Here is a 27769-nt window from a genome sequence, read left to right as displayed (position 1 = left end):
GTGAAATCATAAAGCCTCCTTAAGGATCAGTAATGTTGGCTCGTCTTACAAGGAATGGCTGTGACTGATAATCCCTGTGTTGTAGCCATGGTGGTCGTGTACAGAGGGGGCTGAGCATTGCTTGGGGTCAGAGTGCATGGAATGGTGATGTCAAAGTAGATGTCATCAATGGCTATGTCTCCAGTGTATCCACTGCCTCGTACACCTGTGATCAGGATCTATATAAACAGAAAGTAGGCATTGTTGACTATATTTCCAATATATATATTATATAATGAATTATTTGCAAGTCTGGCCTACATTTATTACCGTACTAACATGGCAATCATATATTCAGTAAGCAGAAATGATAAAAAAAAAATTTTAAATGTGATAAAACATGTCTGATGTTTTTCATGAGAGATTACCCAATGTACAAATATATTGAATTTTCAAATTTTTTAACTATTTCACATCGAAACACATTTCAATATTTATCATATCAATAAATCTGGTAATAAAACTGCTTACCTGATAAGCTTTGTTACTGACAATGTTGACTTGGGCATTTTTCCACTGGTTGCCTTGAGCTCCTGAGAGTTCCCACACTTTAGTGGGTGAGCTGGAGCCCTGGACTAGGACGCTGACAGAGAGAGAACCAATGGTGGCACCATACATGTTGTACCAGAACTGCATACACTGACCAGTGGTGGAAGGGAAGGTGGCACTCTGAAGCACCGCCTGATCTCCTGGGTGCCTGGGTGCTGAAGTCTCAATGAAGATGTATTTTCCTTTTAAAAAAAAAGAAACAATTGAAATTATATTAGTATAGAATAATGAAAAACCTCCACAATCATTTGGTTTGAGGCAGTCAAGTCTGGTATAGAAATAGCAACACACAAAATAACTATCCAATAAAAGAAATACATGTACAAAAAATGAATATAAGTTGAAAATGGAACTCCATCAAACTCAGGTTCTCTTTCCTACTTTATTTGTAGCAGCATCCACTGAGTCATTTAAAATTTACACTATCCTGATAATCAACTTTTTAAACTTAAAAACATAAAGAAGCTAAAAATGATGTATTTAAGTTTTCTTTCATGGATAAGGTAGACCTTACCTGTAGCATTGCCAGTGGTGTGGTCGGTTCTGGGTCCTGTGGATGAGCTGGTGGTCGTGCCACTTCCAGACAACCAATCAAAATCATCAGTATGAACATCAGACCAACTGCACTTGTCTATCTCAAAGTTGCAATTACCTATTGCAAAAACAAGGACAAAACTTGAAGCATTCTGCATTTTAATATTCAAACTATTGTTGATACATGGAAGAGAGAGAGATACACGTAATTTAGTGTGCTAGATAGTCTTAAAATTTACCAGAATTCATTGTGCTGCACAGTCCTTGTTTTAATTTTAAGTCATCTACAGCAATGTCCCCTCTGTAGCCACTTCCTCTGATGCCCTCCAACACCACCTTGTATGGTTGGCTGTTGGCTTTGATGCCGTACTGACCCCGAATCCAGCGCTGTCCCTGGTTACCTACCAACAGAAAGGCTTGATTGGTCAATAAGTCATAATGTTGTAATAATTTACCATATATTCATTTTATTCTAAAAAAAAATCAAGTGTTATGACCCTTTCACTTTAACGCAATGCCATGTAATGAAAAAATTACCACAAAGAGCAATTACGTAAATTATTTTTTTATGAAGTGCGCAGTTCTAATTTTCATGCTACAAAAACTTCATTGATATAGACTATATTCTAAAGTAACATAGAATAGTAACAATGAGGTTTAGATACACAAACTTGTAAGTGGTTGTATATCTAAAAATGCCAAAGGTTGTACAGAAAAAGAAAATAAACTTAAGTTCACCTTGCTTTGTCCAAACAGGGCTTCCAAGCTGGTTACCATACTCAATGTACAGATTGAGCGTTCCTGTCTCTACACCATACATACTATACCAGAACTCAAAGCACTGGTCAGAGGTGGGGGATGGTTGCTGGGCGGAAACCAGCATTGCATTGTCTCCAGGTTTACGGGGAGAGGAAGCCTCAATGTAGATATAATGTCCTGTTAAGAAGTCAACAGAAATTTTTACTATCAGTCTTATTTCATAACTTACATGCATGTATGAAAATTCTTATAGTCAGACAATTGTTGAACTTATAAAAAAAAAATTGTCATCTGAAAATAAATAAATTAATCAAAATCATTGTTTCAGTCTGTTTAAAATTGTTTGCTAACTAAAAACCTTTGAAAATGAGGATATTATAATTTGTGTTTTTTGTCAGTCAAAATGACCACACACTGTTTCACTTTTTGTCAGGGATGACGCAAAGGACATACTTCAAGCTGACAAGAAAAACTCAACAAAATGTTTAAAACACAAACTAAAAACTATCCCTTTATCACTTAGATACATAATTAAGTACACCAATGGATGTGCCCATTGGAGAAGGAAGGGATGGGGTAAGTAAGATCCCTACCTGCTGCTGTTCCGTAGGTGTGGTCATTGCTAGGACCAGTTCCCTGAGATCCTGTTGTCCCAGTGGCCCTGAACCAGTCAAACGTGTCTGTGTTATTGTCGTTGATGTTTACATAGCTACACAGGCCCGCTTGTTCAAAGTTACAGTCTAGCCCAGAAAATGCTGAAGAAAAAAAAAATGAATCCCATGTCAAACAAATTTTAAATGTCACAAACTTAATTTTCATTTTAACATGTTCATACAAGTACATGTATGCAAGAAGTCCTGTGTTTGTCACACACATAATCCTGTATGAAAGATGGACTATAGCTATTCCTGTCTCTGAATGAAATGTGGTACGGTGTTTGAAATTTGTTCAAATCTGTGTTGTAATTTTTTTCTTCAATCAAAGTGGTACTTACATCCTGGACAAATGCCATCTGTCATAGTCACATCATCAATTGCAATATCTCCACGGTAGCTTCTACCAACAACTCCCTCAATGACCACCTATCATCATTAAAATAATATCATCATAGTTAAATATTCATTCACCATTAAGTAAATCTCTGTCTTTTTGTCTGTCCATCTGTCCATCCATATCTCTCTCTCTCTCTCTCTCTCTCTCTCTCTCTCTCTCTCTCTCTCTCTCTCTCTCAAATGGATATGTGACGTGTGATTCACATTTTTAATCTTTTACGTACTTGGAATGGTACTTTTGGAGAGAGTGTAATGCTGGCTTGAATCCATTTCTGACCCTGTGTCCCTTGCTTTGTAAATACTGGCTGGCCAAGCCCATTGCCCGAGTTCATGTACACATTGAGGTGGTCCACATGATCGCCGTACATGTAATACCAAAACTGGAAACACTTCTGACTGTCTGGTTGAGTGATAGCAATCTGGGGACTGACAAATCTTGCCTTGTCTCCCGCACGACGAGGGGCAGAGGTCTCAATGTAGTAGTAAAAGCCAGCTACAGCAAATTATACAAGAATATTTAATGCTACTCTCAGTGAAAATTTGAAATATGAAAATTATTTTAGTGCAAGATTTTGATGACAGCTGTGTTTGTTGGCAAGGTTTATCTTATATTTTCATTTGATCTGAGGTATGCTGTGTGGTCAGGACTGCGTTTTACAAAAGAACTTATGATCAATCTAATGAATATTTATTAACCACATAATAGTATATATTTCATTTTAATGGGTTTAAAAAATATAATTAATGAATTCAAAATAGTTGTTAATTACAGGTTTGGTAAATATTTTGTTCAGTAAAGATAATACTGTGGTTTCATCAATATTCGTTGAATACCAATTTTTGTGGATTTCGTTTTTTTAAGTTGATCCACGAAATTAAATGTTTATTGAAATGCAATTTCTATTAACATTTTGTATTGATGGGGTCATTGGTCATGAATTTCCATATCCTTGAAACTGTGATTTTCACTTTAAACATGAAAATTGATACCCTTGAATATTAATGAAACCACAGTATTCTATGAGATTAAAATTATCTACTTTGTCATAAGTTCTTTTGTAATACGTAGGCAGGTTGTCTATCAACCCATGAGAGGTGATGTGTCAAGATATATGTACTCAAGTTTATCAAATGTGATGATAAGATATTAAAACCGGTCATGTATTATGAGGTGAAATATTTAGCAGTACCTGAGGATGTACTGTGAGATACTGTATTTATCAAATGCTTGTTTAGTCTAATCTGATATGTTGTCTTATAAGCTAGTACCTTTTGGTATCTGATATCTACCTAGTGTCTGTTGTGTGTGGTTTTGATATCTGATATCTACCTGATGTCTGTTGAGTGTGGTCTGATGGGGGTCCTGTGTTAACGGTGGCTGTAGCGCCACTCTTTCTTGTCCAATCAAACTGGTCAGTTTTGTCCTGAGTCCAGAGACAAGGACCAGAGGTGAAATCACAGTTCAACTGTCCTTGTACTGAAATAAAAAAAGATTAATTTTATACAGGTATTCTTTTAATAAGATTAGAAAATTTGGGATACATCAATTTTTTTAATGGAATCATTAGAATTCATGTTGGTTCAATTTTGTGGCATTTGTGGGAAGCCCTCTCCCAAGAGTTTACATCCTCGAGGAAAACAAATTTTGAAAGAGTTTACCTGGTGTGGTTGCGGCAGCTGTGGTGACTGGTGTGGTGGTAACATTGCTTCCACTGGATGGGGATGCTGAGGGTGGACTGACTGTTTCATTGAAAAAATAAGATACTACATGGTAGTACTTTTAAAACACTTTACAAAACACAGTGATAATGCTACTGGAACTAACAAAACACTTTAAATAGAGATATGTTTGAGATTAAAGTTAACCATTTTGCTCCCTACTGGAAAACAAAATGCATTGCTGATAAAAAAGCACTCTTGACAAGATTATGGTAAATGTAATATTAAAAGTTCCACAAATCACATGCGCTTACTTCCACAAGTTGATCGAGAGAAAGATACATCATCTATAGCAATGTCTCCAGCAAAGCTACTTCCTCTCAGGCCTTCAATCACAACCTGAAAGGAAAAAAAATCAAACTATCTATCCACATTCATATATTTACAACAACATAAACAACTGATTATCTGTATAAACTATGTTTTATATAATGGACAAAAAAAAATGGCTCTTTTCTTGCCTATATTTATGCCAAGGAGAAAAATAAAGCTCAATTCACCAAAAAATAAACACACCTGGTAAGTAGTTGAAGCTATTATGGGCACCTGTCCTTGCAACCATTTATCTCCTTGGTCACCACTGAGGGACCACACGGTGTTATTGGTGCCTGCATCAGGATACTTGACAATCACATTGAGAGAGCCGATCCCTCGCCCACTCATGCTGTACCAGAATTGGAAGCAGGTGGTTTTGGTTGCAGGGAAGCGTGGACCGACCAGCCAACATTTGTCTCCTTGTGTCCTTGGAGCAGACGCCTCAAGGTATAAATAGTGACCTACAAAGAAACAACATTTTTTTTTGAATTCATACATCTTTAGCACATAAAGCTTAGGGAATGGGAAGGAGTCTGCTACGTAGAATTTTGTTACAACCAGACCATTCTTAGAAATCCATGACTTATGCTACACATACCACTACTGCTCTGTAAGGTGTGGTCAGACGATGGTCCAGTTCCTCCTGAGGTGGTCCGTCCAGATCCCTGCTTCCAATCAAAATCATCACCAGACTGGGCCTCCGTCCAAGTGCAGCGTCCGTGCTCAAAATCACAGCTACCTATTGTTACAGATGACAGGTTAATTCATAGCATTAAATACATTCACAAAACAATTAATATTAAAAGCACATTTATCCATTTCCTCAATAGAACCTTTTTTAGGCAAAAGGAATCGTCAGATTTGACATCAAGATACACCTGAGCTCACCTGGGGATGGACAGGTTCCATTGAAAATTGAAACATCATCAATAGCAATGTCACTCAGATATCCAGCCCCTCTCACCCCCTCAAAGGCTACCTATAAACAAGGATTTATGGATCAATATACCGTATATTCATTTTTATTTCGCATGTCACAAAATTTGCAAAAATTGAGAAAATGTATAGCATTTTCAATTTCCTTCATGTTATTTTTTGCGATTTAAACAGTTTTTTTTTATTTTTTTTTTATTTTTAGAAAATAATACAGAATATAATTTTTGCATATTCAATACATTGTTATTTGCGATTTAAGAGATTACAAGAAAAAAACTGATTGAAAAGTAAACCTATTTATGTGTTCTACAAGTCATTTGGATTTGAAAAATAAACATGTATATACGATGAGCTATTTTATTATCCATTTGGATCATATATCAAGACTTCCAAATACTGTATCGAATTTCAATACCTGTAATTTTGACAGTTTATTTTAACTTTCCTGTTTGTCCCAAAAACTCCTTTCCAAAGCATGTGAGTTCAAACAAGCTTCACTGAAGCCTTTAGTTATTCTTTGGCCTACCTGGTAAGTGGGTGTGTTGATTTGAATGTTCTGCAGAGTCACTTGAGCTATACTCCACTGGTTGCCATGGTTCCCAGACTCGCTCCAAATTATCCCTCCAAGTCTATTGTTTAACCTCAGCTGCAAATTAATAATAAGCATACTAATCAAATTCATAAACTAGTAAAATTTACATGAAATATTTCAATAAAAGCATCCATATCACAGAAAAATGTACCAAGATAATCTTAGATTGTAAATACTTTATCAAACAGTATGATACCTTGACACCAAGTCTGCCGATCTGGTTTCCATACATGTGATAGTAGAACTGCAGACACTGGTCCTGGTTCACGGCAGGGTATACGGGAGTGAAGAGTCTAGCCAGCTGACCGGGTCTAGCGGGGGCCGAGGCCTCGATGTACATGTAGTGACCAGCTGCTGTACCATAAGTGTGATCAGCAGAGGGGCCAGTGCCACTGCTGGTGGTGGAGCCAGATTGTCTCGTCCAGTTGAAGTTGTCCGTCAAATCCTGTATGTAGTTACAAATGTAGACGTCTTCAAAGGTGCACTTTGTTGGTCCCGCTCCTGGAGGTGGGGTAGATCCTGTAGATAATGAGGGAAACATTTGTCAACTTTAAACTTACAACCCAGTATAGCATGTCTACATCATTTCTTGCACAATTTGGACATATCTATTCTTCTACAGCATGTATTGTTCAGTCTGTATTAAGTATTCCTAGATTATCTGAGTGAACTCGGACCTCCACAGGCTCCAGAGGCCAGAGAGATGTCGTCTACAGCAATATCACCAAACACTCCATTACCACGTACACCAGAAAAGATCACCTACAACAAGAAATATCTCTCATATTTTACATTTATTGGATAATAATTCCATTAAAAAACAATATTTACAAGTGGCTTAGGTTCTACTACAGATTGCACTTACAACTATATCATCATGCACTGTTCAACAAAAGGGACACTATAATGAAGAATACTCTGTCAAGGTAAATAAGAGAGTCTTACATTGAATTGTTTGCTATTGGTGAGAGTGACTTGGGCCTGGTTCCAGTGGTTGCCCTGGGTTCCTTTCCTGGTCCATACAGGTGAACCAAGGTTAGCTCCGACTGAGATGTATATATTGAGACTGTTGACATGTGCTCCATACATAAAGTACCAGAAGGTCAGACAGCGAGGGTTACTGGAGGCAGACACAGCTGGACTTATGAGCTGGGCCGTGTCGTTTGGACGGCGAGGAGCGGAGGCCTCAATGTAGACATAATATCCTCCTAATGAAAAATTACACAATGCATATCATAACTGGGGACATTGTTTTCCGGCTTGCACACACAAAAACTAAATTTCATTGCAGTCTCAATACACAAGAGATGCTGTTAATTTCCAATTAAATGCAAGAAATTAATATCAGCACAAAATCAGGAGAAGTATTCCTCTCAAATTTTGAAATCTTGCTTTTATTTTTCTGACAGTTAAAAAATACAGGCTACACTTGATGATTTGATGTCGATCTCTCAAAGTTCTTGATCTGTCATTGAAATCATGGACCCAATTTGTTTCTCTAGCAAATTTACTCCTGATCTCTCAAACTCAGATCTCTTAAAGTAAACAACCACCACTTAAAGTTATCGTGAGTGAAAAAACAATGAAACATGTACAACAGGACCCAAGTTTTACTTCGATAGAGATCAAGAACTTTGAGTTATCGAGATTCATTTGAATATAAAATTAAATCAATTAAATGTTTGGTGCAATTTGATACAAAAGAATTGAATTGCTGAATTTATTACTTGCATAAAATAAGGAATCTACATTATACAACTCTCCATCCAAAATCCAAGATACTGCTATACTTCAGTATAGATATATATATTTTTTTAAACAGCTTTTATCCTAACAAAACAGTTTTCGAAGATTGCCTGAGGTTACAAAGAGATTAATATTTTGTATTGTCTTTTGTATAGTCTTACTTCCAGAGGTATGATCAGTAGGGGGCCCTGTGTTGGCTGATGTAGTGGCTCCCTTGTGTCTTGTCCAATCAAATGTGTCCCTTTTATCTTGTGTCCAGCCACATAAGTTACTCTCGAAGTTACAGTTGAAGGCTCCCACAGCTTAAAGCGAGCAAAAAAAGTCAGATCAAATTAATGAGAAAAAATACTGTTATCATCCTGAAATACTAGCAAATTATATTTTTGTTTATATTCCTAGTTGATGTTTGAATTCTTAGGTATTCTGGAAGATAAATTAATTTTCTCACTTGAAGTTGCTGTGACGGTACGAGTGGTGGTAGGTGGTACAGTGGTGGTGGTGACTGATCTGGGGCGAGCTTTTGCCGGGGATAAACCACATGCTCCGTTTGAGAAAGAGAGGTCGTCTATCGCAATGTCACCGTAAATATTACTTCCCACAATGCCCTCAATGATCACCTGTAGAATATTTGAATCATTTTATCGTCAAAAATGTCTATCATATAGCTGGCTGTATCAAAATTAAGCAGTCTTAATCAAAAGTAGAATATAAATGTTTCTAAAATTTTAAATGTGTGAGGTAAATAATATCTTATGAATAATTGAAATGACTATTAAGTCTACAATTATTCATATAATTATTTATTGGGTCCAGAACAATTTAAATAACTGTCATTAACTCAAAACATGATAGTTTATTTAATATCTAAAAAAAATTGTACATGAAATCAATAAGTAGTGTGTACATGTATTTTTTGACACCTTTAACATTGTTGTAACTTACGTTATAGCTTTGTGTGCTAGCAATGGATAGTTGAGCTGAATTCCACCGGTTTCCTTGATTTCCACTCAGAGTCCACAACAGGGTGTTTGCAGACACATTTTGGGAGGAATATACGTTCAAAGTTCCCATAGTGCGACCATACATGTGGTACCAAAACTTGAAGCACTTGCCAGAGATTCCGGTCGGGGGTTGGGAAACACTCATCAGCTGAGCTTTCTGTCCACGTCTGCGAGGGGCACTAGTCTCTATATAAGCGTACAGTCCATTGGCATTCTGTTGGGTGTGGTCTGAGGAAGGTCCTGTGCCTGACGATGGGGTTCCACGTCCATGAATTGTCCAATCAAAATTATCCGTTTTCAAATTTTGCCACGTGCAAAAGTTACGCTGATCAAAATTACATGCACCTGCAACAAGTCAAAAGGAGTGAAAATTGATTAGGTACTTTATACTATAAATAGATCAAAGAAGACCTTCACATAAGACTTGAAAGTTCAACTTACCTGGATCGCCACACCTTCCTGGCTTAGCCACAATGTCATCAATAGCAATGTCACCTTGATATCCAGTCCCATGCTTAGCTTCAAACACCAGCTACATTAAAAAAAAAAAATGAAAGTTTAATTAAGCAAAATAAATTAAATAGTCATAATAAAAAATAATGTGAAAAAACTCTAAAATTACCGTGTATGGACTGGAAGGGTTTATTGAAATTTGGGCCAGGTTCCATCGGTTGCCTTGGTTACGCTGTCGACTCCAGACAGGACTTCCATTACTTCCGCCCTGTGCAGTGTATACATTCAGAGTTCCAATATTGTTTCCATACATGTGGAACCAGAAGCTGATACAGGCCGGACCTGTCTGGGTTTCCTGTAGTGAGGACAATTGTGCCACCTTGTTTCTTACTCCAGACGCCTCAATGTACATGTAATGACCTTATGGTGAATACAAATATACATGTTAAAACTGAGTATTTCATAGTTTTAGGAGTTTGCTATTGTATGTAAGGTAAACAAACACGGAAATGCAATTTACTTAGCTAATATGTAGGCCCCTTTAATAAAATAAATAACACTTAACATTAATTCCAAGTATGAATTTCAATTATGTAAATGTAGATATCTTAATAATTGTAGGTATAATCACAAAGAATTTAAGATGAAAATACAAAGAATGACTTAATCTTTACGTTTCGATGCTTCATTTTTAACCATTCATTCATTTATACAGGGCTATTTAGTTTCGTAGACCAGGGTTTTCCCTTGCTCTGTGAACACCTCACCTGTTGCAGTGCCAGTGGTATGGTCAGAGGATGGCCCAGTGTTTGCGGATGGAGTCCCACCATGCTGCCACTTCCACTGAAGTGTAGATGTGGATGTGGACTGCTGGTAGTTACAAATGGACTGAGACTCAAAATTACAGCTTAGCTGAGCAATGGTTGTGGCAAGAGAAGGATTGGCTGTTGTGTTCAGATTCTGACCTGCAAATTGAGATTTTAAGAAACTGTGATAACGTTACTTAAAATTAGACATAGAATGTCGGCATGTAAATTTTAATCCATTCTTATTTATGTTTCTTTTGATAGTATAGGAATAATAACAAACCACTGCAAGCTCCTGTTGTGATGTTAACATCATCGATACCAATATCACCCCTGTAACCAGTGCCTTTAGTTCCTTCAATGACCACCTAACAAATTTGAAGCAATAAATGTATCTTAGGAATATTTTTAAAGGAAATATCAGTTGTTCATTTCCATGTCTGGAATCACTGATGAAAAAAGTAATACTGTAATGATTAATTATGTGTATGTAACTTACATTGAGTGGACCTGGGCCAGTGATGGTCACCTGACCTTGGATCCATTGGCTTCCTTGGTTACCATTCCTGGTCCACACAGCAGACCCCAGGGCACCATTTTTCTTGACATAGACATTCAGATAGTCTACATTATCTCCATACATGCTGTAGTAGAAGGAGAAGCACTGCTGGCTTCCACTGGGGATTTGAACCACAGGGCTGATGAAGCGGGCCTTCATTCCACTAGTCTGGGGGGCTGAGGCCTCCACATAGTAATAGTATCCCTCTATCAAAGGTTAAAATATAAAGGTCAGAGGTATAAGTAATCTTCCTAGAATGCTATTGTTTCATTGTAGGATTTGAATCCATGTACTGGTAATGCAAAGAATTTCTTTGTTATTGTTCTACCATTGGTATATTCATTATTCAAATTATTATTTTTAGTTCATCTTTTTTAAAAGGCATTTCTTTGGGTAGAAGGTGCATCTGATAAGAGGTATAGAGGAAAATTGTACCAAATAATCTACAATATTTCATACTTCCTGATGTGTGATCTCCATTTGGGCCAGTTCTGACTGAGGATGTGGTTCCATTATTTCTTCTCCAATCAAAATTGTCAGATTTGTCTTGTGTCCACCCACAGGAGTCATAGGTAAAATCACATGAAAAGCTATTTCCACCTATTAAAAAATAGTCCATGTGTATGCATTAATACATCTGCTACAGAAATTAATTTACACTGCATTAAAATTTCATCAGTTTTAGAGAAATCATCAAAACAACCACTTGTTATTAGGGAGTGTTACCTGTTGGAGTTGGGGTGGTTGCTTTAGTGGTAGATGTGGTGGTTGAGGCGGTAGTGGTGGTTGGGGTGGTGCTGACTGTAGTCGGTTTCTGAGTCACTGTGGGAACTGCATTACTGGGCATACCTAAAAATGAAATCAAGAGTTATTCATGATGCAATTGTTTACAACAAAGGGGTTTCCTTAGATGTCATTACTAAATATTTCATTTTCACCTAGAGATAATATGTGAATTGTGTGAATCCAACACCCACACACCAGTATAAACTAGAAATGACCAGTATAATATAAGGCCATACTTACGAGAGCACCCTCCACCCGATGTGAAAGTAATATCATCTACAGCAATATCTCCTTGATATCCAGTGCCTACAGTTCCTTTGATCAAAATCTGGAAAGAAACCATACAGCAACGTCAAATATTTTAAAACATATTCATCTAAAAACATTTGAATTATATGGTTGTATTTCTACATTTTGAAAGCAATAGTATAAGTATAGTAGAAAATTTAGTGACTCTTTATTTATATGTGTATCACATAAGAACTGACCATAAATGTTCCAGTCTGTCTTGGCAAAGCAATGCGTCCCTGGTTCCACTGGTTTCCTTGGTTATTTTTCAGTTCCCAGAGGGGGATGGGGTTGACTGTTCCATTTGGCAGGATCCAGATTCTAAGTGTTCCAACAGTAGACCCATACATGTGATAATAGAAGTTCATACACTGATGGCCCGTGTAGCTCAAGATCTCGCTGTTGAGTGTTGCTTTATCTCCTGGGTGTTGTGGTCGAGAAGACTCAATATACACATATTGTCCTGTGTAGATAAAAATAATTCAGTTTGTCATTCAAATAACTCCCAAATGGTAAGTAGCCTAACTATCACAATTTTCACAAGAGATATTCATCATCAAATTGCATATTTATATTCTGTATTTTTTTTTATATTTATTCACCTTTTGAATTTCCCTGGGTATGGTCATTGGTTGGGCCAGTATTTGAGCTAGCAGTAGAGCCATGTCCAAGAGCCCAATCAAATGAATCGTAAGCATGGTCATTTGTCCACGTACAGAAACCTTGGTCAAAATTACAGTTGCCCTTGACTCCGCATGCTCCTGGGGTCACTGAGTAGTCATCTATTGCAATGTCTCCCCGTCTGTTACCATTCACCACTTCAAACACCACTCGGTAGGCTGAGCCGGTGGTAATGGTTACCGATGCCTCTCTCCAATCTCTGCTTTGGGAACCTAATGCAGAAAATGTTACAAAATATTTTTAGTTGATCTCAATTAAAATTCACAAATCTTTATTGACTTTACAAAAAAATCAATATAATGTCTTAAATTTGGTAAGTGTATCTACAGTTTCAAAATTTCTAGACGTCATTTATCTGTAGTCTCCCAAAGGAAAATTGATCTCAATAAATATCACTCATTCATTGCAAGAAAACTTTAAGTAAATGAATACTAGCTGTACTTTGCAAGATATTACTGACATATTTATTCTTCAAACACAGAAGAGCGCAAACTAACTGACAGAAATGTGTTTTTTAAATGGTACTGAACATGCTTTAATTTTAAAAAACGTAACCTACCTGATAATGACCAGATAGGCCGCCCTAAGACACCACTAGCCTTTTTGTAGACATTGAGGGTTCCCAGGCCTGTCCCATACATATTGTACCAAAACTTGACGCACACTGACTGAGTGTTAGCCAGATAAATAGGACTGACCAGTCGTGCTTTGCGACCCCGGGGCTGGGAGGAGCCTTGAGTAAACATGTAATGCCCAGCAGACGTTTTGTAGGTGTGGTCGTTGGTGGGTCCAGTGTTGGTGGAGGATGTCTGGCCAGTGCCCCATCTCCAGTTGAATCCGTCAGTTGTGTCCTGGGTAAAGCCACAGAATCTCCTATCTTCAAATGTACAGCTGCTGAGGCCTGTTGTGGGGGAAGGGGTAGTTCCTACAGACAAAAAATCTGATTATAGCAAAGTTCAAATCTATCACATTCATTAAGCTAGCAGCGATTCATTTTCAGTGAGAAGAATGTGTCTATTTAAATACCTTAAAATAATTGAATAAATGTATTACCTTGGGAACAGGTTCCATTAGAAATTGAAATATCATCTACAGCAATATCACCCAAATATGAGGCTCCCCTTGTGCCTTCCAAAACCACCTGTTTACAAAAAAAAATTACCATTGTAAAAAAAAAAATTAAAAGATTTGTTATTGCTCTGCGAAGCTTTCTTTGATTTGTTAAATTCATTTCTGATCCTCACATTGAAGGTATTCCTTGCACTGATGTCCACTGAAGCTAAATTCCATTGTTGCCCTTGTGTTCCACTTCTCTTCCACACTGGTTGCGAGGGCAATACAAGGCCTGCCTGTACATAGACGTTCAGACTAGCAACATTGCGTCCATACATGTAGTACCAGAATTTCAGACACATTTGACCCTGGCCTCCGGGTTGAACATTCGGACTGATCAGCTGTGCCTTGTGTCCTGGCTTGGCAGGAGCACTGGCCTCAGTGTATATGTAATAGCCACCTAAATAGAATCAAGCAAATCAAAGTACTGAAACAACAGGCTGGAGATAGAGAATCAAAGTACTGGGACTTTGTATTAAAATTACATGTATTCAAATTTCATATTGCAAAAAATGTGTATCCAAAGATACAAAATACATATCACGCTTGATACCGACCCCCTGTATGGTCACTGCGAGGTCCAGTGCCAGCAGTTTGTGTGGATCCTTGTTTGCGAGACCAATTAAAATCATCAGTGGTGCTTTGAGTCCAGCCACAGAATCCAGTGGAGAACTGACAGTTAAAAGGTCCATTGTTTGGAGCCACAGTGGTTGTCATTGGGGTGGTGCCGGTTACTTTAGGTGGTAAAGCATTTCCAGGTTGTACTGAAATATTCAAAAAGACAGTTATTGTGCAATGTGAATTTAAAGCAGCAACATCTGTATTAATGGTTTTTAGGGTTACTGGGCTTAAATTTGTCAGGTAATTCACTGCAGGGTTCTAAGAAATTTGCAAGATCTTCCATTATTTCTTAATGATCCTTACAGCCACAGTTTTGGTTGGAAAAGGTAATGTCATCCAGTGCTATGTCCCCACTATAGCTCTGCCCCCTTCGGCCTTCAAACACAATTTGATAGTTTTGCGTGGAGGAGATGGGAGCCTGGCCATTAAGCCACTGAGTGCCCTGCTGTCCTTTTAGAGTCCACAGTGTCTGATTGCCGCCCCCTAAAATATAGTAACAGGTCAATAAATTACATTATGATATCCACATCAAATAACACTAAAATATCTTCTACAGTGTAAAGCAAGTTAAAAATGCACTTAAATACTGAAACCATAAGTTTCTTAATATCAAAGATTTTGAATCTAATCCTGATAATAAGCCACTGTAGGTAACATATGTATCTGGTAATAATTTATCTCTTACCTGGAATGGTCAGGTACACAGTTAGAGTGTCAATGGTCTGACCCTTCATGTTGTACCAGAAGTTGATGCACCCTGAGCTAGTAGCTGGCCTGGTGCTACTCACCAACCAGGCAATATCTCCGGCATGACGAGGGCTTGAGGTTTCAATATAGACATAATGTCCTACGGATTAGAAAGACAAAAACATGAGTTATTATCTATGAACCCTCCTTATTCATCATTCTCTATTGATATCATAAGTTTGGCTCTTAAAAGGTAATTCTACCCATGTTTAACCTATTAAGCCGCACAAAAGGTTTCAATTAAGTTACAGTTTATAAAAAACACAAAAATCTTATTTTCAATACTTAGACTGGTTTTACATTTTGCCACCAAAAACGTTCATCTTCAATTTTTGTAATATAAAAACACACATCACACATTATGGATTATATATTGAATGCTTGCTGGCACTGTCTTTACAACTGCCAAAGTTTATGACTGAAGAGATCATTAAACAGCTAGTCCACATGGAACTTGAAAATTACCGGTAAAAGTATTTGTACAATGTATCAATGTAAATCTCTAATAATCACTTGTTCGGAAATTTTGTTTGTCATTTTTAAGTTTTAGCAGACAAAAAAGAGTGTTAAAAGAAATGAAATATATAATACCTTTTGTTACACAGATAGTGGAAACAAGCTCAAATGCAGAATTAGGTTGGTACATGAAAATTATCAAGCCAAACAAAAGAACAATGACTCATACCTTGTTGAGTTCCAAGGGTGTGGTCAGACAGTGGTCCAGTGTTCAAGGTCTGTGTCCTACCCTGATTCCTCACCCAGTCAAAGTCATCTCCAACAGAAGGATTGCTCCAACTACACAAGTCAGTTTCAAAATCACAGGTTCCTGCAATGTTTGATGACAGGTTAATATCATATATTCTTTGAACTCAAAATTTTGGATTTAAACAAAAAATCAATTATTTAGGGGTGTTTTTATATGCTTTGTTTTTCTCTTTTTTTTTTTTGTTGTTGCAGCCTTTTGTTATAGGCTGATTACAAGACTTCATTTCTCACAGACCTGAACTACATGCTCCTCGACTGAATGACACGTCGTCAATTGCTATGTCTCCTCGAAAGTTAGTCCCCCTGATTCCTTCAAAGACCACCTAAATAATCCAAAACACTGTACAGTATAAACAAATAGGGACATACTCTACTCTAAATAAATAAAACCACAAATACTGAAAATTCCTAATTAAAAGCAGGGAATTAATATCCACGCAAAATAGTGAGAAGCACATCTCGCAAATCTCAAAATCTTGCTTTAACTTTTTGGAGATATGTTAACTACATGAAACTATGATTAAAATTCAGAATTTGCAATTTTATGTTCTCTCAGTAATGTGGAAAACGGGTGAATTGCGGAATAAAGTACTTAAAGGTTTAATAATGAATCTGCAGTACTGGAATATTCTTAATATTCTGTGTGATGATAAAAAAAAAGCTGACCTTGTAACCTCGAGAGGCAGTGACCTGAGGAATACTCATTTGTCCTTGAGTCCAGGAGTTGCCTTGATTTCCTGAGAGGGTAAACAGGGGATTCCCCATGTTTGACCCAACCTGTGATATTGAAATCCAACCAAAAATCAAAAAATTTGTTTTTCACAAGAAAAGTGTGCCATTATCATACGAGTTAGGTCAATCCAATTAGGTGAGCTCTCAGACTCATGCGTTATCATTGCTGCTACTCAATGTTGACAGGATATTTGCAGATCATTATACATGTATAAATTTATAAAATAGAGTGATCTTATTAAAAGAAAATTTCAAAACCTTTTTTTCACTTAAATGTACCTTGGCATAGACATTAAGGGTTCCAACACCACTGCCCAACATATGATAGTAAAACTGCATGCACATGTCTGACCTGTCTGTATAGCGTGGGGATAGAATGCGCGCTGTGTCATTAGGTCGACGAGGGGACGAAGTTTCAATGTACACATAATGACCTGTTTCAACATAAAAAAAAAAAAATGTTTATCATCAGATTTTGTTCATGTTACAGGATGAAACTGTGCTATTCTGTCAACCGAACATTGACCAAAAGATCTGGAAACTGAATGGCAGAGTTATGCCAGTCATCTACAATTCAGTTAGCATTTTAGCTGACAATCACTTTTAAGTTTCATCGTGAGTGCACCGTTAAAGTGGGTTTCAAACATCTGCATTTAGTTCCAAAACAGGTGTTCATATTTTTGGTCAATTTTCTTAACTGATGTATCTGCTAGCGGTTTTATCAATATGACACATTTTTGGGGGAAAATAATATATTTTCATTTTATGACATTGCAAAATTAGGCAAATAATAATACATGTACCACCATCATACTGGCAAAAAAAGTATCTAGTTATAAAAAGTATTATCTCTTGGACTACCAGTAAATATCCAATTTAAAAAAAAGAAAATCTACCTCGTGCGGTGCCGTATGTGTGGTCATTTGAGGGGCCAGTATTTGCAGTGGTTGTTCTTCCTGCCTTCCATGTCCAGTTGAACTGGTCAGTGGTATCTTGAGTGTAGCCACAAATACCTCGGGATTCAAATCCACAGCTTCTGACGCTCCCTGTTCCTGGAGTGGAGGGTGTGGTGGACACACCTGGGGCTTGTGTTTGACCTATCAAAGAAATTAAACACAATTAAAAATAAATCTTCGACAATCCGTGCAGTCGATCACTTGCAAATGAATAACTTTCATTGTAACATTTGCCCTTTGAATATGATAAAACTATATTATAAATATATATTCCCCTTAAAAAAGAAGGGGGAGAGGTTAGAAATGCACAATATTATTACAATAATAGAACATGATAAAAATAAGCTTGAACTTCACATTTAAGTCCACAAACCTAAAGTTTATCATATTTGGTGGTTTCTCTTTGTGAGTTATTAAATGAACCTGTATTTATTACGGAATAATTTTAATTCCTACCTACATGTATGTTATACAATAAAACGTAACTTGGGGCAGTTTATGCTTTATAAACCGTGACGCAGATTATGAACAAGCGTAAACTCTCAAGTTGTCATGTCACACTTGTATAAGATTGGTAGAAATTAAATTTATCCCTTATAATATAACTTTCTACTACTGAAATCAGAAATGAAGGCTCATTAATTATTTAGTAAAATAACATTGAATTGTATAAAATTTAAACTTAGTGTCCAGCAGATTAATATGTTTTGTACGCACATTGTATTGTGATGTAGGCAAGTTATAAGATATTAATTTATGAATTTGTTTAGCCAATCAAATGAGGCATTATAACAAGAACCAAATTATAACTGAATAATGTAGATTCTAGGTACTTTTATTTTACCTGAGCATGGACCATTAGCCAGAGTAACGTCATCTAAAGCTATGTCACCTCTGTAACTATTCCCCATTTTTCCCTCAAAGACAAACTGAAAAAGAAACGTAGAATTTTAAGCCAATTAATACTTTTATAAACAATCAACCCAAAACTTGTGAAGCAAATTTTTAGTTGGTATGCAAAAATTGAATGATAATTTAAATACTGCACATCAACTTATAGACTAATTGAACTTTAGATATTTTAAAAGTTTGCAAAGACTCCACTATCTTTACTTATTTATTGCAACAACTATTGTATGCTAAATCAGAAGCTGATCCCAATCGGCTTGTGTAAATACATTGTACATGTATATGGTGTAATTTGCAACAATATGCCAGATGATGGTATGCTGCTCGAGTAATGGAAGAAGAAAAAGGTTTTCTAAAATTTATAATCATGTCTCAATTTAGAAAATCTGGTATTTGTCTGCCACCTTGACTTTGGTGACTTGCAAAAAATAGACTTTGTGGAGTAAGAATTGATTTACAGTAATTTGGTGACATTAAAAACAAAATACAGTATACATGGAAATATTCGCCCCTGTTTTCTTTTTGCCAAGTTCTCCTTTGATATCAGCGGGCGAATTTAAGACGGGCAAATTCCAATGTCTCCAATTATCTGTCTTAAGACACAACTGTGTCTGGGTGAATTCAAGACAGGGCAAAAGTTTTGAAAGGGAAGAAGGACGAAAATTACACAGGGCAAAAAAAAAGACCCTGTATATATACAGTACTGTAACACTGATTACACTTGACTTACATTGAATTGCACAGGTACACTGACAGTCACTTGAGCTTTTATCCATGTGTTGCCTTGATTTCCTCTGCGCTTCCAGATAGGGTTTCCTAAGATGGCCTGGGTCTGGGTGTACAGATTCAGAGAGCCGATATTGGGTCCAAACATACTGTACCAGAAAGTCAGACAGCTTCCACCAGGTGTAGGGCTTACGGTCGGAGATTTGATCTGAGCACTTTCATTTTGACGTCTGTTAGAAGCCTCCGTGTAAATGTAGTAACCCCCTAAAAACAAGTAAGGAAGTGATTTTTGAGTGTTACTTCATCAAAGTCAAAAGAATACATTGGTAAGGTTATAAATTATACAATTATATGCACAGAATATGTACCAGTACATAAAATAAAAATGTTAAAAACACAATTAAACTCAATGAATCTAAAAACATGCACATTAATTAATTATACCAAAGATTGTTTAAAATACTTTAAGAGTGTCTTTTTACAGTTGATATCAAAAGTTGACAAATTGGGCTTACTTCCAGATGTATGATCATGTGATGGCCCAGTGGCTAACGTAGCGGTCGGGTTTTTCGTCCTCGTCCAATCAAAATCATCTGTGGGTGACCTCACTTGAGTCCATCCACACAAGCCTCCATCAAAATTGCATGTCACAGCTGCAGACAGAAATAAGTCTCTTATGGTAGTTATTAATACAGAAAAATTTCAAAATCCTCTGACATGCATGTAGGTCAACATGAGATATTTATTTACAAAAATGGCACCATGAAGAGGATGCAAAATAACAAAGATACTTAATTAAGTACTAAAAGTACTGGATAAGCCATTTGACCCATACTTAGTAGTATCTCAAAGCTAGCTTACAATAAGTGTTGAAGCCACATTTGATGTACCGGTAGTAGCTCAACATCAAAGCACAGGGATCAAGTCCGATTACCGTACATATAAAACTTTAGCATCAGCTAAACAAGTGCAATGAGAGTCAGATGTAATCTGTTGTTGGCCACTAATATGATATGAGTTACTAAACTAAAAATTCAAATTACATATGTACATGCACTAAGATGAAAGTACAAAAAACCAAGAGGTGCAGACTGACAAAGAAATACACAAGAGAAAAGTATAAACAGTAGACTGGTAATGGATACTCTGTAAAAGCATAATTATCTTAACAGCAATCCTTTTGAAGTTATGTTCTAAACTTGGAAAATTATCAGTAATGTCTGCAGTGATGCTTTGAAAGCGGGGGGGGGGGGGGGGGGGGGGGGGGGGAGTTCTAGTCTGACTTACATGACTGTGGATTCGCGGCTGCAGTGGTTTTGCCTGGAGTTGTCCTCAAGGTGGTAGTCAGTGGTGTCGTGGTGGTTGTTTGTGACACAGGACGAGCATTTGAAGGCTGTCCTATAACAAAATTCAATACAATTGTCATAGAGATTTTAAGGAGATTTTTAAAGCTGCTTGGTCCGATTTTTTTTGTAATTACAGTATCAAATTTTTTTTCATACAAATCATTTATCTTAGAAAGTTATGGGCTTTCTCCTATTTACACCAGCAGAATCAGTCTCCTTTCAAAGTTAGAAATATTCAAAGTAAATAAAAATAATTTCTCTTTGGGCAAACGAAAAAACAAACCAAAATGCATCACGGGAATGTTTAGAAAAGGAAACCTCATGGTTTCGTCCCCCAAATGATTGGGGTTATTCAACCCGCATGCAATGCATCGATTGTAAAGAAAGCAGACTTTAGAAATATTGGCTTACAAAACATACACATGTTTATTTGTAATTTGTCTGATCATTTCGACCTTTATTTAAAGCGATGTCAAATTCGTAATACAACCATACCCGTCTCGTCGTCAGGGTTGAAATTTAACATGAGGCGAAATAACGCGGTACCTTTTAATGTCGTTTTGTTTTCTTAGCAAATTTTGTACGTATTTTTCTTCATTGAAATTTGGCATAATTGACGGGTAAAACTACTGCAATGTCTATTATTATACATATACTAAGCATAGCCATCGTTTAAAAGCGTGCATAAAATTTGATATAAAATCGGACCAAGCAGCTTTAAATATATAGACTCAAATACCAATATAATCAATCTTATTATTACAAAGCATGGTGAAACCCAACAAACACTTACTTGAACACCGAGACTGGGTAACTGAGATATCATCGATGGCAATGTCTCCTTGCAATCCATTTCCCCGCATTCCTTCAATGACAAACTAAAGCAAAAAAAAAAATTTGTTTTTAGTCTTAATTTACAACTGATGACACATACTTCTATTTTATCAGCAAATTATGAAGATGCTTATCTGAATAAACCTTAGTTTATAATCCTTACTTTTGCCCATCAAAATTAACTGAAATTTCTACAGAGACAACAATAATATGCAATAAATTTCATCATCAAACACCTTGAATATTGACTTTGGACTCTGCACTGAGACTCTTCCAAAGTTCCATTGGCCAGTCTGCTGGCCTGACAACTGCCAAAGTGGAGTCTGTATGCCATTTGCCGTTGCATAGACAGTCAGGGTTCCAATGGCATTTCCGTTCATGTTATACCTTTATAAAGAATTGAAAAGTATGCATACAATTAAAATTTGATCAAAATGAATGCATCAACTTTATTCAGAGTGCAATGGTAGTTATAGATTAGCTCTAAATTTTAAATCGCCTCCATACAATTTTAACTGGAGAGGTATGAATCATTTCAAATGTGAGTGTCTTGAGTATAATGAATGTATACATCACCAAATTAACTACGTATTTGTGTAGATAATGTTTATCAATTAGCATTAGGATTTGTGTAATTTGATTAATGATTAAGAGTTGGAGTGAACGGCTTTTCAAAAAGAATCTTACCAAAACTGGAGACAGTAAGGTTGTTGAGAAGGGGGAAACACTTCACTGGTGATCTGGGCTGTGTCTCCTCGAGCCCTCGGGGCACTAGCCTCAATGTAAATGTAGTACCCTGTGGGCATATCAAATGTAAAACATCAAAACAGAAAAAAAACATAAGCTTCTTAATTAAAATACTTGTATTGCAGCTAACTGGTTGATAATTTTTTCTTGATACGCTCTCAAATTTGTTTTCCTTAGCTTGTAGTGCTTGCTCTAACAACCTTGCTAGAAAAGACCTTACCAGTTCCTCTTGTTCCTAGGGTGTGGTCATGTGTGGGTCCAGTTCCGGTTGATCCTGTGGTGCCCTTGTTCCTGATCCAGTCAAACTGGTCTGTGACACTGTTGGTCCAGCCACAGAAGTCTTTCTCAAAGTTACAATATCCTGACAAAAACAAAAGCTCACTTTATTGAAAATGTTTCACAGAAGATGAACAAAAATCTGCCTTAAAGTTTATTCATTGTCAAAATCAAATATCAATTTATTGATTCAATGATAGAAAAGATCCAAGTTGCATCATGCTGTTTTCCTTATAAAGCATAAACAGACAAAACAAATTACAGTAACTGTTACATTAATACTAAAAATCATTAACCTAAATATATAAAATATTTTCAAATGTTATTCTCTTTCGCAACTTCAATCTTACCTCTTTTTGGACAAGAGCCGGTAAACATTTTGGGATCATCAATAGCAATGTCACCTTGATTTCCTGACCCTCTCGCTGCCTCAAAAACAACCTACAGCCAAAACAATCCAAACAATCAATCATCAGGTCAAAGTTGAGAATTTTACAAATTTTACAAAAATACATCTCTGTGATTTCATTTTGTTATACTTTATATTTGTTTATGAACAAAAATATGAATGACTTTGGTCTCCAAATCAGGTGCCTACACTGTATGCGGATCCTCCGCGGATGGAAACCTGTCCAAATTGCCAGCCCGTTCCTTGTTCTCCGGACAAACTCCAGATTGGAGTTCCTAAGCCTCTGGATGTTTTCTTATACACACTCAGGGTACCGATATGCTGCCCATGCATGTTGTAGTAGAACTGGAAGCAAGTGGAGGATCTCCCACTGTAGGAGGGTGCAATCAGTCGAGCTTTTGCTCCCTGACGGTGCCCATTGGCCTCAATATAGACATAATGACCTACAAAATATTTGTAAAAGTTTGAAAATTTACCCAAATGGCGTCAATCATTTCAAGTCTAAGCTGGTAAATCTTCAACAATTCTTCACTTTGTAGCATGTGATAAAGTCATATGAAAGAAGCATCTAGATTACTAACTTGCTGAATTCTAAAGCAAATGCAAGTACTTTTAGGAGAGTTGTTTAATATATTATTCACCTTCACATGATTAAATGTGCAGATATGCCTATAGAAGTGTACCATAAAACATGGTTAAAACGAAGTGCCACAGTCGGGCGATTTTGCTTCATTAAAAAATAATTTGTTATAATCGTCAAGTCTATAACGTGTAATTCAGTCACAGGGAATAAAAAAAATCACTTCGCTGTAAGAATCAATGCATTATATGCGTGTTCGCTATAACCGTGTTTTACTGTACTGACGTTCTGTTTACCTGATGCGGTGTTAGTACTGTGGTCATTGGTGGGCCCAGTGTTGGTGGTAGAAGTTGACCCACTCTTCCAGGTCCAGTCAAAGTTGTCTGTTTTATCATTTTTCCACTCACAGAGGTTAGAAGATTCAAAATCGCATGTGACGGAGGATGGACTTGGTGTAGCACCAGGTGAGACGGTGCTTTGACCTAAACAGGAAGAAATCTAGATCAGCATTTTCTTTCTTCAAATATCATTCATTGCTGCATGTATTTTAACATTCAAAGTAACACCTACTTATGTAAATATTTGTTTGATGTGCATAAAACAGTCTGCAATTTTCAATAAATGAAAAAAGTTACAAAACAATATATATATATTATTAGATCTATTCTCAATGTGTATATATATGAATAACTTTATCTCAATCTCCCTTTCTGTCTTGCTTGGTCATAAAATAAAATTTTATAAAATCTCAAAAATTAAATACCTAGCTGTCCACAGGGGCCATTTGTAACCTGAATATCATCAATACTGATGTCACCTCTGGTCCCACCACTTCCTTTTGTACCTTCTATCACAATCTTCAATTGAAAGAAGGTGTTATGTTTAAACATTTATTGCTCTTAGAAAAGATTCAATTTTGCAAAATCTACCAAAAAATACGATCAGTTTTTAAATACTGTCCATGATCAACATAATTTACATGTTTCAATTTTTCTTTAATTTTCGGAAACAAACTGTACTGGCGTGCGACCAGTTCTCATTGAGTACCATTTCTTGCCAGTGCATTGTCACATCATTTTATCAACACCAAAAATTATATACAAAAAATGATATAACAATGCACTGGAGAGATTTTGTCAATCAAATGCCAGTAATGGAATGTTTTATGTGAATGCTTACAAATATACATGGTGGTAGTTATTTAGACTGTTTGCGGGATGTTTGTATTTACCAGGGCATTCCGTAAATTGGAGTTGGTCCGAATGTTGACTTTTCCTTGCATCCATCGGTTTCCTTTATTTCCATTTTGACGCCAGATTGGTCGTCCAAGGACTCCATTCTTCTTGAGGTAAACATTCAAATATCCGACATTGGGTCCATACATGTGAAACCAAAGACTCAGACATTTTCTCTGTCCTCTGTTGATGTTGAAGTTTGGACTTTGGAGCTGGGCCTTAGAACCAGTTCTACCACTGCTTGTTTCCAAATATATGTAGTACCCATCTAAAAGAAAAAAGTGCATTATATCATACTCGGTCTGTTTAAAGCCTCACCTTTCTTCTTTTATTTTAATGAGTGTAAGGTGGGGGGGGGGGGGGGGGGGGTATCAGACTGTATCATATTCTCTGACGAGTTAAAAGTTATCTTCATGCACATTCCTCTCTTGAAATGGAATTTAAAGTTGATGAGTTGCTGAGACACTTCACAATATATTAAAAAAAATTAAAGTTTCCTTAGAACTTGTAAATAAAAACTGTGCTGGCAAATGACCAATTCTCGCCAAGGACCATTTCTTGCCAAAGCATTGCTACATCATTTTATTAACACAGAAAATTATATCTAAAATATGACGTAACAATTGTCTGCAGAGAGAAATGGTAAGTACTCTGCAAGAACTGGTCGCGGCACCAGTATGCACCATTTTTTAAAAATTATGAAAGCAGTGCATTAAATGAAAGGCAAGTAATCATACTGCCTGACGTGTGATCCCTTGAGGGTCCTGTGCCACCAGTGCTGGTTGCTCCTCTATGTAGGGTCCAGTCCAAGTTATCAGTTCCTTTAGCATTGGTCCATTGACATAAATTGTTAGCATCAAAGTTACAGGCAAAATTCTGCCCCTGCACAACTGAAAATAGAAAAAAGTTTGGTTTGCTTTTTTTTTAAATATTATTATTTTGTATGAATAATCGTTTCATGAATTGTAGGATTTAGAGGATGAGAGAGAGAGAGAGAGAGAGAGAGAGAGAGAGAGAGAGAGAGAGAGAGTACTCAATGAACAAGTACGTTAGTTCTAAAAACTTTACATAGCATTACGCCCTGTTTTAAACCCACTACCTCTAAATCAATGGTATCAGGTTCTTTTAAAGATATATACACCAATCAAGACCCGATATTCTTACATCAAAGCCAAACCTTCAACATCGAACTCGTAATGCAGATTGACGAATGTAAGTCTAACGTTAGACCCAATGCATTGCGTTTTACGCAATAATGCATGTATTTTGTATCCTTTGCATGCTTACCTCACTTAGTAAATCTATAGCATGCAAACTACAAAGGACATTGTTCAAACGGACATCTTAAAAAACAAAATTAATGCACATTTCAATAAATCAATAAACTGGTATAAACTTTTCTTTTGGTCCTCTGCCTCTGCTAATGATAACAAATTATCGATCCCGATATAAAATAAAGTTCGATAATTAACGTTACAGTGATAACGCTTTTTAACCTTTAAAATAATAAATTGGGATTATAAAATAAAATAAACATAAACAAAACATAAGATGTGTTTTTTTGAAAGACGGTCAATATAAAGGAGATAAGGGGTGGGTATACCGTCATGAAGCACTGATCACCTGCATAATTGGGGGTGTTAATTAATTATAAGGTATTCGATGTATAACGACCATATTTTGTACTATTATAAATAAATGAATAGTCCGATATTCTTAATCACGATATCATTTTAAAGGTGCTATCATAGAAAAATACTCCACCAAAGGAACTTTCTAATTTTGATTATGGTCCAACTAATTACACCTTGAATTTTGCATTGAAGTCTATGGGCAACGTATGTTTTATTAAGATATTGTAAAAAGTAACCTAAAATTTGTAAAACTCTCTGGATTAATACATGCATAAAATATAAACTTTCTCTTTATTAAAATATGAAATAAAATGAATCATTTACCGCAGACATTTTGACGAAATTCAAAATTTCCTTTTTTTCATAAAGGGGAAATAACTTCTTTTTTTTTTAATTAATGTGCAAAATAACCGGCTTCTTATATGTTGTCAGTCATGTGAATTTGGTTCATTTTACTTTTATTGTTAACTAGCAATACATAAATGATTCAGAATTGTGCAAATTCGCTTCATTATACATTTGTCCTTTCCGATATATTTCATTTTACCAAATAAAATATACAACATGTAACACGTTAGTCATTGAGCAACATAGTGTGAATCCGAGGCTGTGTACTTCAAACTTATGCCCCGTTTCGTAATTACATACCATAGCATACATACTGTATTGTAACTAACTGCTGATTAATGTGCTTTCTCTTTAAAATAGTTTTGATATATTATAGGGTGCTCAGGGCTTCTCACTCTCGCAAGGAGCGTAAGACCTACAGATTCATCAAACTTACTTTTATCCAACAAAAAAAAAAATTATATAATGATGAATAAAATAAAAAAATATAATGATATCACATTAAAATTAAACCATTACAAATTCTGAAGTGAAGAGAACTGTCACCTGGTAAACCAGCCGCCAGGAGGCAGAAGACTATAACAAAATTCTGCATCTAAACGTCTCCAGTCCTGTAGGATAGCCTGATGTCTTCAAAACGAATTCAAAATTCCAGAAAGAAAACAGGAGGTTGCTGCTATACCTGCAGGCAGAGATATGGTCTGACGAGGCCGGTGAGATACCGGTATATACACCCCTTGGACAAGGTTTATCTTCTTGGTAAAGGTACGCATATGAACGAACAAAGTCTGATGCAAAGATAAACAGTGTATGTTGTGTAAACTTTATTTCTTGTGTAAGTGCATACAGCGCTGTATCACTGTGTGTTGTCTGCATACACACAACTTTGCAGGAAATATAATTAAAACTCGTCAAGTTATCTGTTTTATCATATCGAACCCCCCCCCCCTTTCCATGCGCGATGGATTTCTGAAAA

General features: G+C 36.4%; 2 protein-coding genes across 2 annotated transcripts in view; both read right to left on the bottom strand.

Annotated features, from left to right (window-relative positions):
* The window catches only part of LOC128179824 (MAM and LDL-receptor class A domain-containing protein 2-like), a 61180-nt gene extending 60966 nt beyond the window's left edge, over positions 1-214 (bottom strand). Inside the window, exon 1 of the mRNA XM_052847509.1 lies at positions 50-214. Within this exon, the coding sequence (XP_052703469.1) occupies positions 50-89 (40 nt within the window). The 5' untranslated portion in view covers positions 90-214. The remainder of the gene's footprint in view (positions 1-49) is intronic.
* On the bottom strand, positions 173-27474 carry LOC128191709 (MAM and LDL-receptor class A domain-containing protein 1-like). The gene is made up of 56 exons (XM_052863927.1): positions 27340-27474; positions 25549-25701; positions 24808-25079; positions 24340-24433; positions 23873-24058; positions 23186-23439; positions 22938-23028; positions 22532-22672; positions 22252-22360; positions 21814-21951; positions 20672-20782; positions 19900-20057; positions 19389-19648; positions 18594-18678; positions 17690-17890; positions 17073-17227; positions 16728-16838; positions 16297-16384; positions 15982-16122; positions 15235-15396; positions 14853-15032; positions 14486-14692; positions 14060-14328; positions 13869-13956; positions 13375-13740; positions 12737-13027; positions 12335-12597; positions 12087-12174; positions 11787-11909; positions 11520-11660; positions 11001-11266; positions 10785-10869; positions 10463-10660; positions 9865-10115; positions 9684-9774; positions 9184-9587; positions 8690-8858; positions 8403-8543; positions 7441-7703; positions 7173-7257; positions 6692-7014; positions 6430-6549; positions 5856-5946; positions 5566-5706; positions 5169-5428; positions 4907-4991; positions 4593-4673; positions 4264-4410; positions 3158-3426; positions 2876-2963; positions 2475-2636; positions 1861-2058; positions 1362-1523; positions 1103-1240; positions 511-770; positions 173-205 (listed from the first exon to the last, which is right to left on the bottom strand). Exons 1-56 carry the CDS (start codon positions 27386-27388, stop codon positions 173-175), a joined length of 9486 nt encoding a protein of 3161 aa, XP_052719887.1. The 5' UTR covers positions 27389-27474.
* Between the last annotated feature and the right edge of the window lie 295 nt (positions 27475-27769).

The sequence above is a fragment of the Crassostrea angulata genome, chromosome 1, assembly GCF_025612915.1.
Source record: "Crassostrea angulata isolate pt1a10 chromosome 1, ASM2561291v2, whole genome shotgun sequence".
In the NCBI taxonomy this organism is placed as follows: Eukaryota; Metazoa; Mollusca; class Bivalvia; order Ostreida; family Ostreidae; genus Magallana; species Magallana angulata.
This window is presented reverse-complemented; position numbering and strand designations above follow the sequence as displayed.